At 45.7% G+C, this 14,174-nt stretch overlaps 1 protein-coding gene across 1 annotated transcript in view; it reads left to right on the forward strand.

The window, feature by feature from the left end:
• The window catches only part of CWC27 (CWC27 spliceosome associated cyclophilin), a 998,568-nt gene that overhangs the window by 57,197 nt on the left and 927,197 nt on the right, over positions 1–14,174 (forward strand). Inside the window, exons 4-5 of the mRNA XM_069222723.1 lie at positions 7,346–7,489; positions 9,463–9,561. Of these exons, the coding sequence (XP_069078824.1) occupies positions 7,346–7,489; positions 9,463–9,561 (243 nt within the window). The remainder of the gene's footprint in view (positions 1–7,345; positions 7,490–9,462; positions 9,562–14,174) is intronic.

Below are 14,174 nucleotides of genomic sequence, written 5' to 3' on the forward strand. Positions count from 1 at the left end.
TGGCTTTGGAGTGGGAGGAGTAGAGGCCCCGACTGCAGAACAGGGCGGCAAAGACTGGGGAAGATTCCACCTCAGAACATGGGGCTGCCTTGGAGGGGACATGACGGCAGCCATGGAAGAAGGGGACCCGCGGAGATGGGAATGTGGGAGAAATGGGACTACGGAGTCCTGCAACCATGGGGCCGCCTTGGAGGGAGAGTCCTCACTGTCTCTGGACCCTGAGCATGCTCCCCTCCTTTGTCCAGACCCCTCTTGACTTCGGAGATCATTTGGCCTACACCCCGAGACTCACAGACCTCTTGGCTGTGCAGTAATAATACTGTGTATGTTTGTTAAACGCACTGCGATTATTTCTAACTATGTTATTTTACAGTGGGACTGGCACCACTAAGTCACCTGTGGGCTTTCAGATCCAGCTCCTTGCTTCAAGGGTAGGGTTTTAGTTTGGAGAAACTTGGGCCAATAGTTTGGGGGAGGTATGGACTCGTGTACGGCATGTTGGCAACACCCAGACTCTGGGACAGAGACAGGCACATCCAGTTTTAGAAGTATAGGGTGGGGGGAGTTTATGTTTCAAACTTTAGATTAATTGTTGTTTTTATTGTTTCTGTTTCATTCATGTAACTTGTTGTCACATACATGTCTCCTGGCCATGGCCAATGGCCTGCCCCTCATGCCCGTAGCACCATGGCCCTTATGACCGCTGAATCTGGCCCCAGGGAGGGATCAGGATCCCTGAAACTTCTCACCTGGAACTTTAATGGCTTAATTGACAAGATGAAAAGGGGAGCCATCCTGAAGGCTGCTTGCCGGGCAGGCCCTGATATCCTGTTTCTCCAGGAAACTCACCTTGTAGGCAATGAATGTCCCTTTCTGGCCTGAATGGGTTTCAAAAGGTTGTTTCATTCAGGATTCTATAGGGAGTCTAAGTGAGTAGCCATACTCAGTAAAGGGCAAATAACCATTTCACCACATTCAGACCGGGCATGACACTATGGTGAGATATATACTCATCACAGGCCTTCATGGAAAACCTTTCTCCTTTATGAAAGTTTAGGCTCTCCCCCTTTGATGAAGGTGTTTGCACATGTCTTGTGGAGCATTATCGTGGATTTCCCAGTGGGTCGCTGTATTTTGGGGGTGACATAAACTGCGGATCCTCTACACTAGTAGACTGCTCCTCTGGCAGTTAGAGACACACAAGCACATGACGGCCCTGGTCGGCTTCTGAGGCACCTAGTTTGCTAAATGCTTGGCGCTATCGCCATCCTGTGGAGAGGGGGTATACCTTCTTTTCCAGGCACACACAATCTTCTGTAGGCTGGTGAACTTCGCCCTCTCCAGGGCCCGGGGCGCACACTACACGCGGCTAACATTTATGTGCGAGGATTGTCCGATCACTCGCCAGCTAAACTGGAGTGGGGGCCCACTGGTGGCGCTTGAATACATGACTTCAAAACGGCTCTCCAAAGGGCTACCCTTCAATACTTACACCATAATGTAGACTCTGTGGCCTCCCAGAGGACTCTGTGCGGCAGTGAAGATCACATTGTGCAGCTTTATCAATAGCTACTGGGCATCGCACCGCCACCGTGTAGACACTGTGGTGGCGGAAAAGGAAGCACGGCTCCTCCGAATTGTGGCTCAATATTTGTAAACTTCATATCTGGTGATCCGCAAAGCCATAAAGACTGTCTTCACACGGGATCGATCGTACACCAAACCCTGCTAAATGAGGCGAGGTTGGCTTGGATGGCTACCCAGAGTCCTATATGCCAGTGGGTAGATAAGTTCAGCAAGACCCTGCATTGGCTATGCTCAAGGGGAGCTTCCTGAGAACCTGTTCCGTATGTCTTGTCTGACCGGGGAAGCAGATGGTGGTGGGGATCAACACGTAGCTTGGGCTTTTGTGGCTTACTATTAGGTGTTATATGCTAGTCAGGGGTGGAGAGCCCTTGGACGGTGGAAGTGTTTGTGCGAGACCCTCTGACCCGTTTTTCTCCGAGGAGGATAGACGAGCCTTGACATCATGGTGGACGAATTGGTGGAGCGCTCCAGATGCTCCACCTGGGCAAATCCCTGGGCCCGAATGGATTCCCTGCTGAGTTCGACAGAGCCACTTGGGTGCTTCTCGGGGTCTTTTAAGGGGCCCTGGTGGTTATACTGTAACCCTGTAGCCCCTGGACTTTTGCGACTCATACCGGCCAGTTTCCCTTTTTAGCACAGAGGTTAAGGTGTGGGCGAAGGCTTCGACCAACTGTTTGCTTGGGGTCATTACCACACTACTCCAACCAGACCAATCCGGCTTCATACCGGGGAGGGCTACACAAAATAATATCAGATGGGCATGTAATAAGGTTGCTTTGTTTAGACGCTGTCATGCAGACAGTGCTTTGCTGCAGGTAAACTTCTGCAAGGCTTTTGACTCGGTCGTGTGGCCATTTATAGTCTCCCTCATGGCTATGATGAATTTCAGTCCCTGGTTTTTCAGCTGTGTGAAGCTTCTCTATAGGTAACTCTTCACCCAGGTGAGGGTTGGGTGAAGCTGTTTCCCCGCCCTTTTGAATTGAACGAGGGATGCAGCAGAGGAGCCCCTTGCTGTCTGGACCAGAATGGACGCACAACTGCACGGATTTGAGTGGTGCCCCGGAGCAGAGGAGGAAATAGCCCTGTATGCAGATGATGTGCTTATTTTTCTGACAGATTTCCCACACTTGGGACCACATGCGCTCCAAATACAGAAATCTTCAGAGTATTTACGGGACTTCAGAGACACCCCAGTAAATCCTCAGTGTACGTGGTGATAGAGGGACAGTTGAACTTGATGTGGCCTCCAAACTCCTGGTCCTCCATCAAGGGTGCAGGTATTTGGGAGTATATGCTACCACTGATGAGGCATGAGCGTGGGAACAAAATTCACAGCCCCAAATGGACAGGCTAACTGCAGATTTTCTGGGAAACTCTCCCCGTTTCTCTTTTGGATAGGTCAACCATTTTTAAAATGATGTTGCTACTGTGTTTGATATAGCTGCTTCAGAACTTCCCCTTTCCCATTCTGATGTCTTTATTCGCGTGCCTAGATTTCCCTACTGCAGGGTTTCCTGTGGAACTATGGTCCACCCTGGATCTCCCTCTCCATAAGGTTGCAAATCGACCTACGATGGTGGCATGGCCCTGTGACAGATGGTTGGACTACAGGGGTTTTGACACCTCAGCTGTATCGATATTTCCCGACTGGGGGATTTGCTCAAGGGGAGTTCCTTTAAAAACTTTTGCGACCTGCAGGAAGAGTTCCAATTCTACAAGACTCAATTGTATAAATATCTCCAGCTCTGCCTTCCTCTCATGCCATACCTAGCCGTCTGGAGGAGATTCCACAGTTTACACCTCTGGAGGATACAGTGTTACTGACTCACATTCTAGACCACAAGATCTCTGCCATATACTGCTCCCTAATGAATAAACGTCCTGGACTCCTTTGGGTCCCTTCAGGAGACATGGGGCCGTGACTTGGGCCCCATGGAGGATAGAGACTAATAGAAGGTGCCGGTGTCTCCTAGAGAGACAGCCATCGCTTCCCAGTATCTCCTCATTCAGCTGTAGTACCTGCATAGAGCGCCCGGTACAAGGGAGAGGCCCAGGAAGAGGGGGCTGATTGCATCCAAGACATGCCTGCGCTTCCAAGCGAACTGGGGACTCTTCTTGCACACAGTTTGGAGCTGCCCTGTCCTGATGCCCTTTTGGGTGACAGTTTTTGACAGTTTAGAGGGAGTATTGTAACGGGCGTTGCAACGGATCCCCAGATGCCCCATGCTTCATATTTTTGATGATATAGACGGGAACAGGTATCTTCGGGCCCTGCTGTGGCTGGGACTGGTAATAGCCAAGTGGGACATAATGCAGGCCTGGAAAGATAACACTGCTCTTTCACTAGAGAAGTGGAAGAGGAAATTGGACCACTGCCTAGGTTTGGAGCACCCTATTTATATATTGTAGGGTTGCCCTCTGAATTATTGTAAAATCTGGGAGAGGTGGGCGGCTTATCATTGAATCTACTTGGAGCCATAATCCAGGCCACGGGAGTCGCCCAAGACAGAGATCAAAACTTTCACTGCATGAATACACGCTCCAAGTTGTGGAGGCGGGAGGCGTGGGCGGATGTGGGACACTTTTCAAGGTGTTTCACCCACGATGTGTTATTAGTGGATGTTTTGTTAGTATTTTTGGGTCTACCAATGCAGGTATATGTAGATGTTGTCCTTACTGGCCACAGAGGAATACTGGTCAACTACCAAGATCCGTATGTGTATCAATCTCTATGTAACTATTGTCTGTGGTGGCCAGATATTGATGTTTGGCTTTGTTTGTTTCAAAAATCTAATAAAAAGTCTTTGAAAAACATAAGAAAACTGGACCTATCCAGGTTTTTAACTTCTTCCCAAAACTCAGTGGAAAGCTATACTTCTGAAACTTTGGGAAGACTTGGGAAAGTCAGTTTCGAAACTTGTGGACCAAGGCAGGACCTTTTTCTCCAGCTCTGACCTTATATATTTTGTGGATCCTGATCTCAGTGAATGCTGGAGAATATTTTGTACAAGTTAGGAGGTTGGGGTTGTTGAAAACGTATTGAAATTTGAATATCAGCTGTGTATGTAGAAAAGATGAAGCCATGTTATCTTATCAAATGGCCATTGTTCTTGCATGTATGTTGAAGGGAAATAGCCTTAGCACTTAGCTGTCTGTAACGCCACACATCATTTTATACTGCAGTGGCATGTAACTCCATAAAGACTACTTACTCATGGTTGGAAAGAGCTGAACTCGGCTGCCTTTGTGTGTGCCTCATTATTCCCACGCTAGCTAATGGAGCTAGCAACATGTTTAAAGCTGCTGAGATATCTGCAACGCGTATGAAGTCACTGGGATAGCTGCAGAAACCTAGCCTCTCGCCCTCTCCTTCATCTAGCCCAGTCTGAATTTCGTCCAGTACCGACTCAAGGCCTTAGTGAAGGAAACCCTGCCTCTATTGAGCCAGCAGTGTTATTTAATAGGCTTCACTATGTTGATGGTTACCACGGAGTATTGTAAGAACTTGATCATATGCTGGGATCCAAGCAATGTTATCTTTAATAAATGCCTGAGTCACCAGCTTAAGAGATGCATGAAGCTAGTCTAGAACGATTGCCGTGTTGATGTTAGTGCAATGGGCCATTGTATGTTTTTTAACTCTAGGACACCTGCAACAGTTGCATTTGTGTTTGGCTTAACTGGTCTTTTTAGGTGGAGCATAGTAGCGCGCAAGCGCTGCTTTTCCGACGTGTTGGTATGTATCTGGGCTTTTAACAATGCCCTCCTCACGCCTATCACTACCACTTGTTCCTGGGTTGCCCTTCAAAAATCCTTTAATGACATTGGTAAATGGTTTACGTTTGTCCCTCCTTGAGGAGCTTTTGTTACCGCCTTGGCCATCGACCCAGGTACATGGCTAATTGCACTTTTTCCGATAAGTTTGACTGCGAGAGAGCTTCTTTTTCCCTTTGTGTGTCTCTTCACGCTGATGCTCATGGCGGCCTCGGCGCTGTGAATCGGCTCGCATATGTGAAACTGTTTTACTTTTCATTTTCAATTTATGTGTCGAAGAAAAGTCTGGTTAGGAGTTTACAACGCTTATAAATCTAATTTGAGCAAATGCGAGACCCATTGCATTGAAAATGCTTGTTTTGGATTGGGGCTCTCGCACCGCCTTCTGCCCACCTAGACCTTTTGTGACTTTCAGTGCAGTAGAGTTTTTACAGAAGTGGCCTTGGGGAATAAGCTGCTCCTTCACCGGCCGCCACCCTCCCTGCTTCGTGCAGCAGCTGCTATTCTGCCACAGTGGGTCAGTTGTGTGCTGGATGGCCAAGTAGGGTGGCCAGATTTTGAGGAGCAAAAACCGGAACATGTCAGATATAAAAGAAGGACTAACGACTTTACACTCACTTTTATATCTGGCCTGTCCCGTTTTTTTGCGTAGCTTTGTGTATGTGTGCCTATATATGTGTGTTTATTATAGATATATATGCTTATATATCTATAAACACACACACACACATTTACAAGACCATACATATAAAATTAGCTATGGCTTGACCTCCCACCCTGCACCCCCAACCTGCCCCCACCCACCTCTCTCTGCCCCCCACTCCGTATCTCTGCTGGGAGCAGACGGGGGACTGTTGCCTGACAGTAACAGATAAATAACTTGATTATTACATACTTTGTAGGCGTCTTTTAAAGGACAGCATACCTTTAGTTTATGGTGCCCTAGATAATCTGACCTTTGTCCCAAAAACATGGACATTTATGTAATAATTTGACCTTTGTCCCCAAAACCGGGGCATTTGTTTAAAATTAAGAGAAGCGTCGGGACACCGGGACAGTCCTCTAAAAACTGGGACTATACGGGGAAATCCGGACGTCTGGTCACCCTATGGCCAAGAGGCTGCACACTCACTAGTGCCCTACGATGTTCTCTCGTGCGCAGAACGCGGAGAGCACGAGCATGCGCACCCAATACCACACCACACAGCTTGCATACCCTCCGCCGACGTCTACCTAAATGTATACGAAGCAACTTTTGCAAACAGTGACAAATTAGAACGTTGTTAAGTCTGATAGATAAAATAAAAGGTTTATCTCGAGAGTTGTTACCAGCTGTTACTCGATTACTGGGCCTGCTTCAGGCATTAAAGTCACAAGCAGGAGAAGCGTTACAGAAAGTAACACGCGCAGTAACTGAACGGATCATTTCCCATGAAGCGTAGGCTCTTTTCCTCTACCATCCCTTTTCCAGTTCCTGCCTCGTTGATCCGGAAATGGCAGAAGACCCTCTTTCGTGCCTGGCTGAACCACTCCTGTTTTAGTCAAGATGTAGGTGCGCAAGGGGGCACTGTACATATATTCTATTTGATAGTCACTTAAACCCTGGCCTTTTAGAAAGAAGAACAAGTTACGCATTATATTGTGTGTTGGCGTATTCTCTCTCTTAGCGGTGGAATTATCTTTTCCACTCTTCTGTCGTGTCCCGTCCTCCTTACTCGAAATTTTAAGCACTGAGAAAAAATGTATGATTTCACTTAACATTCAACTGTTAACCTGACTGAGCAACATAAATAGGTCGACTGTACAACTACAAGTGTTTACTGATCGCGGCGCTTCGGGAATACAGCGACGAAAAGTGTTTATTTCTCATGCTTGCAATACCTATTCTAAGCAAATGTTGTCGTGCATGCTCCTGATGATAAAACGGAAATATGTGAAGGATATTTAAAATGAATGTGACGTATGTTTGTTTTGTGGTTGATAGGATGAATTCCACTCAAGGCTGCGTTTTACTCGAAGAGGGCTGGTTGCCATGGCGAATGCAGGCCCCCACGACAATGGAAGCCAGTTTTTCTTTACATTGGGTCGTGCGGATGAGCTCAACAACAAGCACACCATCTTTGGAAAGGTTCGAGGCCTCAGATAAGCAACGAATAGATGAATGCACTGGAGGCACGCACAGTGTATCTAGATGCTAATGTCATTTTATCAATATTTAGTCTGCCTTTTTTTACGAGATAATGCGTTCTAAGAATTTCAGACGGCTTGCTCCCCCACCCCCCTCCCTCCAATTGTTGCTACACTAACATGCATCGTAATTCGTTTTGGCATCTGTTTGCTTTGCTGGCCTATTGTGTTTTATAAGTCAGCGCCACTAGAAGTATGCGGCAGGAGACGACAAACTTATGCAGCAGGGTTGAGTAAATTATGCGGTAAGACATGCACAAATATGCGGATTAATGCGGCACATGTAAGACAACTTCATTATTAAGACATTTTTAAATTGGGTAACACTGCATGGACATTGGTTGCACACCAATAGTACAAGTTAAACATCCAAATAAAGCAATAATCTACAGAAAGGTGACCAGTCCGACTTGCAAAGGGCCTTTCACTGTGCAGCAGCATGTGTTGCTGCATTTTAGGAAGTTTTTAACCATTTGGGTTTGAAGCAATTTTTTTTGTTAAAATCAGCAGATTAGGCAGCAGATGATGGATTTTGTCTGTTTCACGTTACATTCTGGGTATTAAAATCATTTTGTGGCACAGAACTATTGGAATCTGACTCTTTTCCCCCTTATTTGATCTGACTTAGCTATCTGCAAGAGTTATTATAGCCAGTTTTTTTAAAGAGTGCGTTGAGAGCTGGGCTTTAACCCCTGTCCTCGCCCCTAATACTACTTTAGTGCCTGCATCACAAAACCTTAGGGACTATTTTACATTTGAAAAAGTCTCGCAGTTGCTACACTTTGATTTTTTTTTAAAGTTTTTTTATTGATTTTTGTATGGTCTACACCTATATCTTAAAACGGAAAGCAACAAAAAGATCTTGAATTATGAGTCTGACAATTGTTATAAAACATACGAGATTCTCTGCACAATTTTAAAGACACTGTCATTCAAGCTAACTCAGAATAATTTTGGTGTGTCTAGGGAGTGGGATGTATGGAAAGGTAAAATCATAGCACTTATAGCGGACTTTACTAGTGGGGAAGGATTATCATGGGCATAATTTGATAGTCGCAACTGTGGATCATTTATTACGGTAGGTACAGCACGTAGACCATGCTCAGGTCTTGTGATAGTGCCTAAACAGACACTGTTTTTTCTTCTTGAACCCATGGTCTCTACTTTTGTTGTCAGGTCATATATCCACCCCCTTCAGTGCACTACACTGCTGCTCAGCTCCATCTTGACTAGTCTCTGCTGATAGGGTAGTTTTGTCGTTCTCAACAGGAAACAGCTCAGTAATCAAGTTTGTCGTCACAATTTGTGTCAAATCTGATTTTCTTAAAACACTCATGGGACTCATGGTTGGGCCATTTTGTGGCTCAAGGCCATTTTGATTTTTTTCTCACCTTTAGACCAGTTACGTATTTTTTTCAGAATGAGGCTAAAAGGTTTTTGTTAATTCTTACTGACCATCATGTGGGTGAAGTTTACGAACACTCTCCTTATTTGTTTTACTGCTCATAACTAATCTGCAAAATAATAGGCTAAAGGAGCTATAGGGATCGTGCAGTGGTGTTGCAGTCGGAAAGGCCTGATAATATAAATCCTGGTTGCCGCTCCCTAGTATTCTAGGGCTACTAAGCAAAGCCTGTGAACAACATTGCAGCCATTAAGGGTATATTGTGTAATCCTTTTTCTTTTGTAAAATTAACTTCATCCATGTAAGAAGCTGCTTTTATATCATATTGTCATGAAAAGTCTTGTGAGAGGCCATACCATATAAGACAATTTACTGCTCATTTGCAGCATAGTTGGTTTGTATGTGGTTAGTAGCTGCATTTAACAACATAAATAATTATATTTTTGAACACCAAATGCATTTTTTCAAATCTTTGGAGTCATTAATGCCACATTTTGCTTTCTTGATAGGTTACTGGAGATACAATCTACAACTTGCTCCGATTGACAGAAGTAGACATTGATGCAAATGAGAGACCTGTTAACCCACACAAAATAAAAGCCTGTGAGGTTGGTGTTATGATTTATCTTTAGGCGTGTGTGCCATTTTTCAGAAAAAAACATGCACTGAAACTGATTTCTTTTTTTAATCACATTTACACGTTTTCTATACATACACAGTTTTATAACAAAGAAATATTTGCTTTGGTCATATCCTCAGAAACTATAAACAGAATATAGAAGCAGATGCAAATATTTGGTGTAAGAAAATGTCGAAGGATGGGATTAAGGAATACATATTTATACACTAATAATAATGTGAACTGTACGGGCCACTTCATGTGTTTAATTCATATAATAAAACATGACCATATTTCATGAGAATGAAATAATAAGTTATTTTATGCACTTCTCCATATATTTGAACGATGGACATGCCTTGGGAGCAGCCAAGGTGGAAAAACTCTGGCAGCCATTGAATAGGTGTTTCGGGGAACAGGAGGATTAATAAAGGGTTAAAATGCTATCAGCAAATATTACGTCCGATGATTACACTGCGGTCACTTCCATTTTCTTGCTTATCATTGGACAGCAGCAGCAGGGTAACATCAGGTTTCACTTCCTCTTTTTAATTCCTGATGTTCGGCTTTTCCCAGAAGCTTGGAACAAGAACAGTTTCTGGGCAGCAGCCAGTTCCACTGACCGCATGCTTCTTGAGATACTTTTTTTTTCCTTTTTCTTCATGCTGTCTCCAAGAGTGCCTATCTGCAGTCAGTCTCACACCCCTCTCTCTGACCCTCATCCCTTCTCTGCACCTCCCCTGTGTTGCCCCCATATGTTGTTGCCTTCCTTGAACTCTCTTGTGTTTTGGGTTTTTTTTTTTTTTGAGAGGGGTCAGGTTTTTTAAAAATTATTTATATAGCGCAAATTTGACTCAGAGGAATTAGAGTGCTTTACCTAAGCACAGTGGCGTAGCGTGGGTTGTCAGCACCTGGGGCAAGGCAAGTAATTTGAGCCCCCTAACCCGGGGCAAGGCAAGTAATTTGCGCCCCCTAACCCGTGGATTTAGTCTCTTCCAAGATGTTGCGCCTGGTGCGGCCGGCCCCCCCCTTCACCCCCCACGCTACGCCACTGCCTAAGCACCAGTTATTATTGAAGTGGAAACAGTACCGGCTTCAGCCCCTCTCCCTTCCTCCTTCCTTTCCCGAAACTTCCCTCGTCTAGCACCTGACTGTTGTTTCTGCTCCCAGCGTCCCATGGCCTCTCTTGTGCCATTGGCCTTGTTTTGTTTTTTTGGGGGTGGATATATATATTTATATATATCTCACTCTGAGGTATTGGAGTGCTTTACCTAAGCACCAATTCTATGTCAGGACCAGAGGCTCCGATTATGCTTCTCTTTTCATGCTTTTAATTTTTACCAGCCAATCAGAAAGCAAATCAAAACATCACTTCCTGTGACACAGCATCACATGACTACCATAGAGCCTAGCCCTATATAAACCTGTTAGGGATATAACTCCTCCTCTTTCTTTGCTGCTTCGCAGCCAGTTAAGTGTCTCTTATCTATATTTGAATGTGTTTTTTCTGCAGGATGCACGTCATGTTCGAGCGCTTTTGTAATTTCATAGGCGCTTGCCCGCACTGTGCTCCTGTTTCATTTCAGTTTTACATATTTATGCTGTTACGATCGGACACTGACGATCCTTCTCGCACGTTTGTTTCACTCATCCTTGGTGGGAGCGTTTTCCTCCCGGCGAGGGTTTCCTGAATCCTCGCCTCTAATTATTAGTGGAGCGAGAGCGAGGAGAGTTAGGACAGCGTGTCTTGCTAGACGCTCTGTCCTCTTTCTATTTTTGGTGTGCCTGCTTCGTGCGCATGCATGCTTGGTTCTAACTCTGTCAGCTCATTCCCCTGGGGCTTTGAACACGAGTGTAACATGTGTATTCGTCTCCATCAGGTTTTCACACAGCTCTCCGTCATACGCCCGATTGGCTGTTGCTATTTGGCTGTAATAATTATTATTAGGCTTTGCCTTGCTGGAATGCCTCTTTATCAGTGGAATTTTCTCTATTTTAAGCAGGCCTCCCTCCACACTTTACTACTGGCTTGGGGCCCTCCCTCAGCATATTAGCCTGCTCTGAAGTTGTCCGCTTTCCTCCCCACTTCATTTGAAGTTCCTATTGGCAGTTTCCTCTGCCCATTTGAAAAATTCGCACATTTGTGACCTGATACTTTACAACATGGCTGGTTATGAAGGAAAATCTGGGAAAGGTTCCTTTTTAAGATGACTCTGTGGGGTCGTCTGAGCAAGATCTTGTCTATGCCCTTAATGCTGGTGTTTTGAACACTGTCAACGTGGCCTTAGCCCAAGCTATCCAGCCGATTAAGCATCACTTATTGGGTTCGCTGAGCAGGAGGCCTGGGTCCCACATTGTAGCAGCCAGGAAGAGCTGCTGTTTTCGCAAGATCCTGCCAGCTCAAGTTCTGTTGCCAACCCTCACTAAGCTGATTTTGAACAACTTGTACAATCATTGACTAAGGAGCACAGTCGCTTCATCTAAGAGATGAGAGTAAAGAGGATTCAGATTCCTCGTCTTCCTCTAACAACCCGGATAAGGACTCTGATTCTCCTCCTCGTAAACGAAAAGCAAAATCACGGCACACTCAAGCGTCATCTCAGCCTCTGAAAGTACTAACTTTTGAACCAGAAGATATCGTCCACCCTAGATCTTCCACCTGGACTCTGCCTTCGGAGGTGGCCGATTACATTCAGTCACACATTCGCCATTGTTTCGACAAAGATGTCAGGTCTCGACTGAGATCTGAATGTCCTAGACCTGATTTTCCCTCAAGGGTTACTGAGACTCCGGAGACATATCCCACCCTGGTAACCTATCTTAAGAAATTCTCCAAAGACCCTAAAAAGGGCATTGATCGTGCCTGGCGAGGTTGTCAAGACAAACTCCTGGATGTCTCAGACCCCCTTACTAAGATCTTGGAGCTGGGTTTTCAGGCTAAGGCACCAGGTACCCCTGTTAACCCCGAAGTTCTGGTTGTTTGGGCCCAGAGAGCCTTGTGCTTTCTGGGAAACGCAAACTGCGCCATCTCTATTGAGTGGTGGTGCTCCATTTTAATCAAGATAGATCCCAAACTGACTGCTCTGGCCCCGTCTGAATCAGATCCTTTGGCGCAGGGACTGCTTTTTGGATCTCCTTTTCTCAAGGAACTTTCGAAGTTCGCTTCCACTTATGCCAGCCTTGACAAGACCCAGGACTCTATAAAAAAGGTTCTTTGGCCACTTTTTTCCAGGGACGGACGCTATAGAGGGCGAGCCTTCGGCCGCAATTATTATCAAGGCCCCCCACGAGGTTCCTACCAACACCCCTGAGGGGGATATCAGGATTCCTGCTCCACCTTCTACCCCACCAGGTCCCGTGGAGGTCGCAATCGATTCCGGAGTGGGAATTCTAAGGGATCCTACACCGCCTATCAGGAGTCTAATACTACAGGTGATACTTATTTCGTTTTCAGATGTGATTCTGGGGGGCAGGACAGCTTTGTTTGTTCACAACTGGCTAAAGATCACTCAGGACCCCTGGGTCCTGGAGTCTGTCCAGGGTTTCAAACTGGAATTTTACAATTCCCCTGTTCAGAGGGTATCTCCTCCGGAAATGTTTTTTTCCCTACAAGATCAGGAGTTCATCTAATTGGGAGTGACAGCTCTTCTAGCCAAAGGGGCCATGGTGGCCTGCTATCCTCATCTTCACGGTTTTCTCAGTCTGATTTTTCTGGTAGAAAAGAAGGGCGGCGGTTATCGACTGGTCCTAAACCTAAAAGATTTCAATGGCTGGATCATTTACCGCCATTTCAAGATGGAGAGCATACACGTACTAAGGGACATCCTAAGAGAAAAAGATTGGATGGTCCGCATAGACTTAAAAGGTGCTTACCTGACCATTCCTATTTTTCCTCCTCATCAGAGATTTCTGCAGTTCCTATAACAGGGCTGTTGTTACGAATACCAGGTTCTTCCTTTTGGCCTGTCTTCAGCACCTTGGGCCTTCACGAAGGTGATGAATCCTGTTGCCGAACACCTTCGGGCCACAGGGGTTTGTCTGATCATATATCTGGACGACCTTATCATCATGTCTCAGTGCCCTCTTCTTCTAATGACCCATCTGGAGTGGGTGATTTCTCTCCTTCAGGAATTGGGTTTCATCATCAACAGTCAGAAGTCCATACTTGTTCCTTCATAGAGATTGGAGTTTCTGGGTTTTCACGTAGACTCTATCCTAGCTCAGTTGATCCTTCCTCCTTCCAGAGTCCGCAACATAACGAAGTTGAGGACGTTGTCCAAACAGATGGTATCTTTGAGATGCCTAGTCGGATGATGGGCCTCCTTACCTCGTCCATTCAGGCTATATTTCGGGTCCCCTCCATTATCGAGCCCTTAAATGTCACAGGATCTCCCATCTCCAAAAGCGCTTCAGATATTCTGCCCTAGATCCCCTCTCTTTGGAGGCAAGGACCGAGATCCATTGGTGGCTCAATCATATGGATGCTTGGAATGGCAGAACGATCTTTGGCTTGTCTCCGGAGATCGGGATTGAAACCAATGCCAGCTGCTGGGGCTGGGGAGCCCACAGCGACTTGATAGTTACGGGGGGTCTTTGGTCGAA

This window comes from Pleurodeles waltl, chromosome 1_1, assembly GCF_031143425.1.
Source record: "Pleurodeles waltl isolate 20211129_DDA chromosome 1_1, aPleWal1.hap1.20221129, whole genome shotgun sequence".
Classification (NCBI taxonomy): Eukaryota; Metazoa; Chordata; class Amphibia; order Caudata; family Salamandridae; genus Pleurodeles; species Pleurodeles waltl.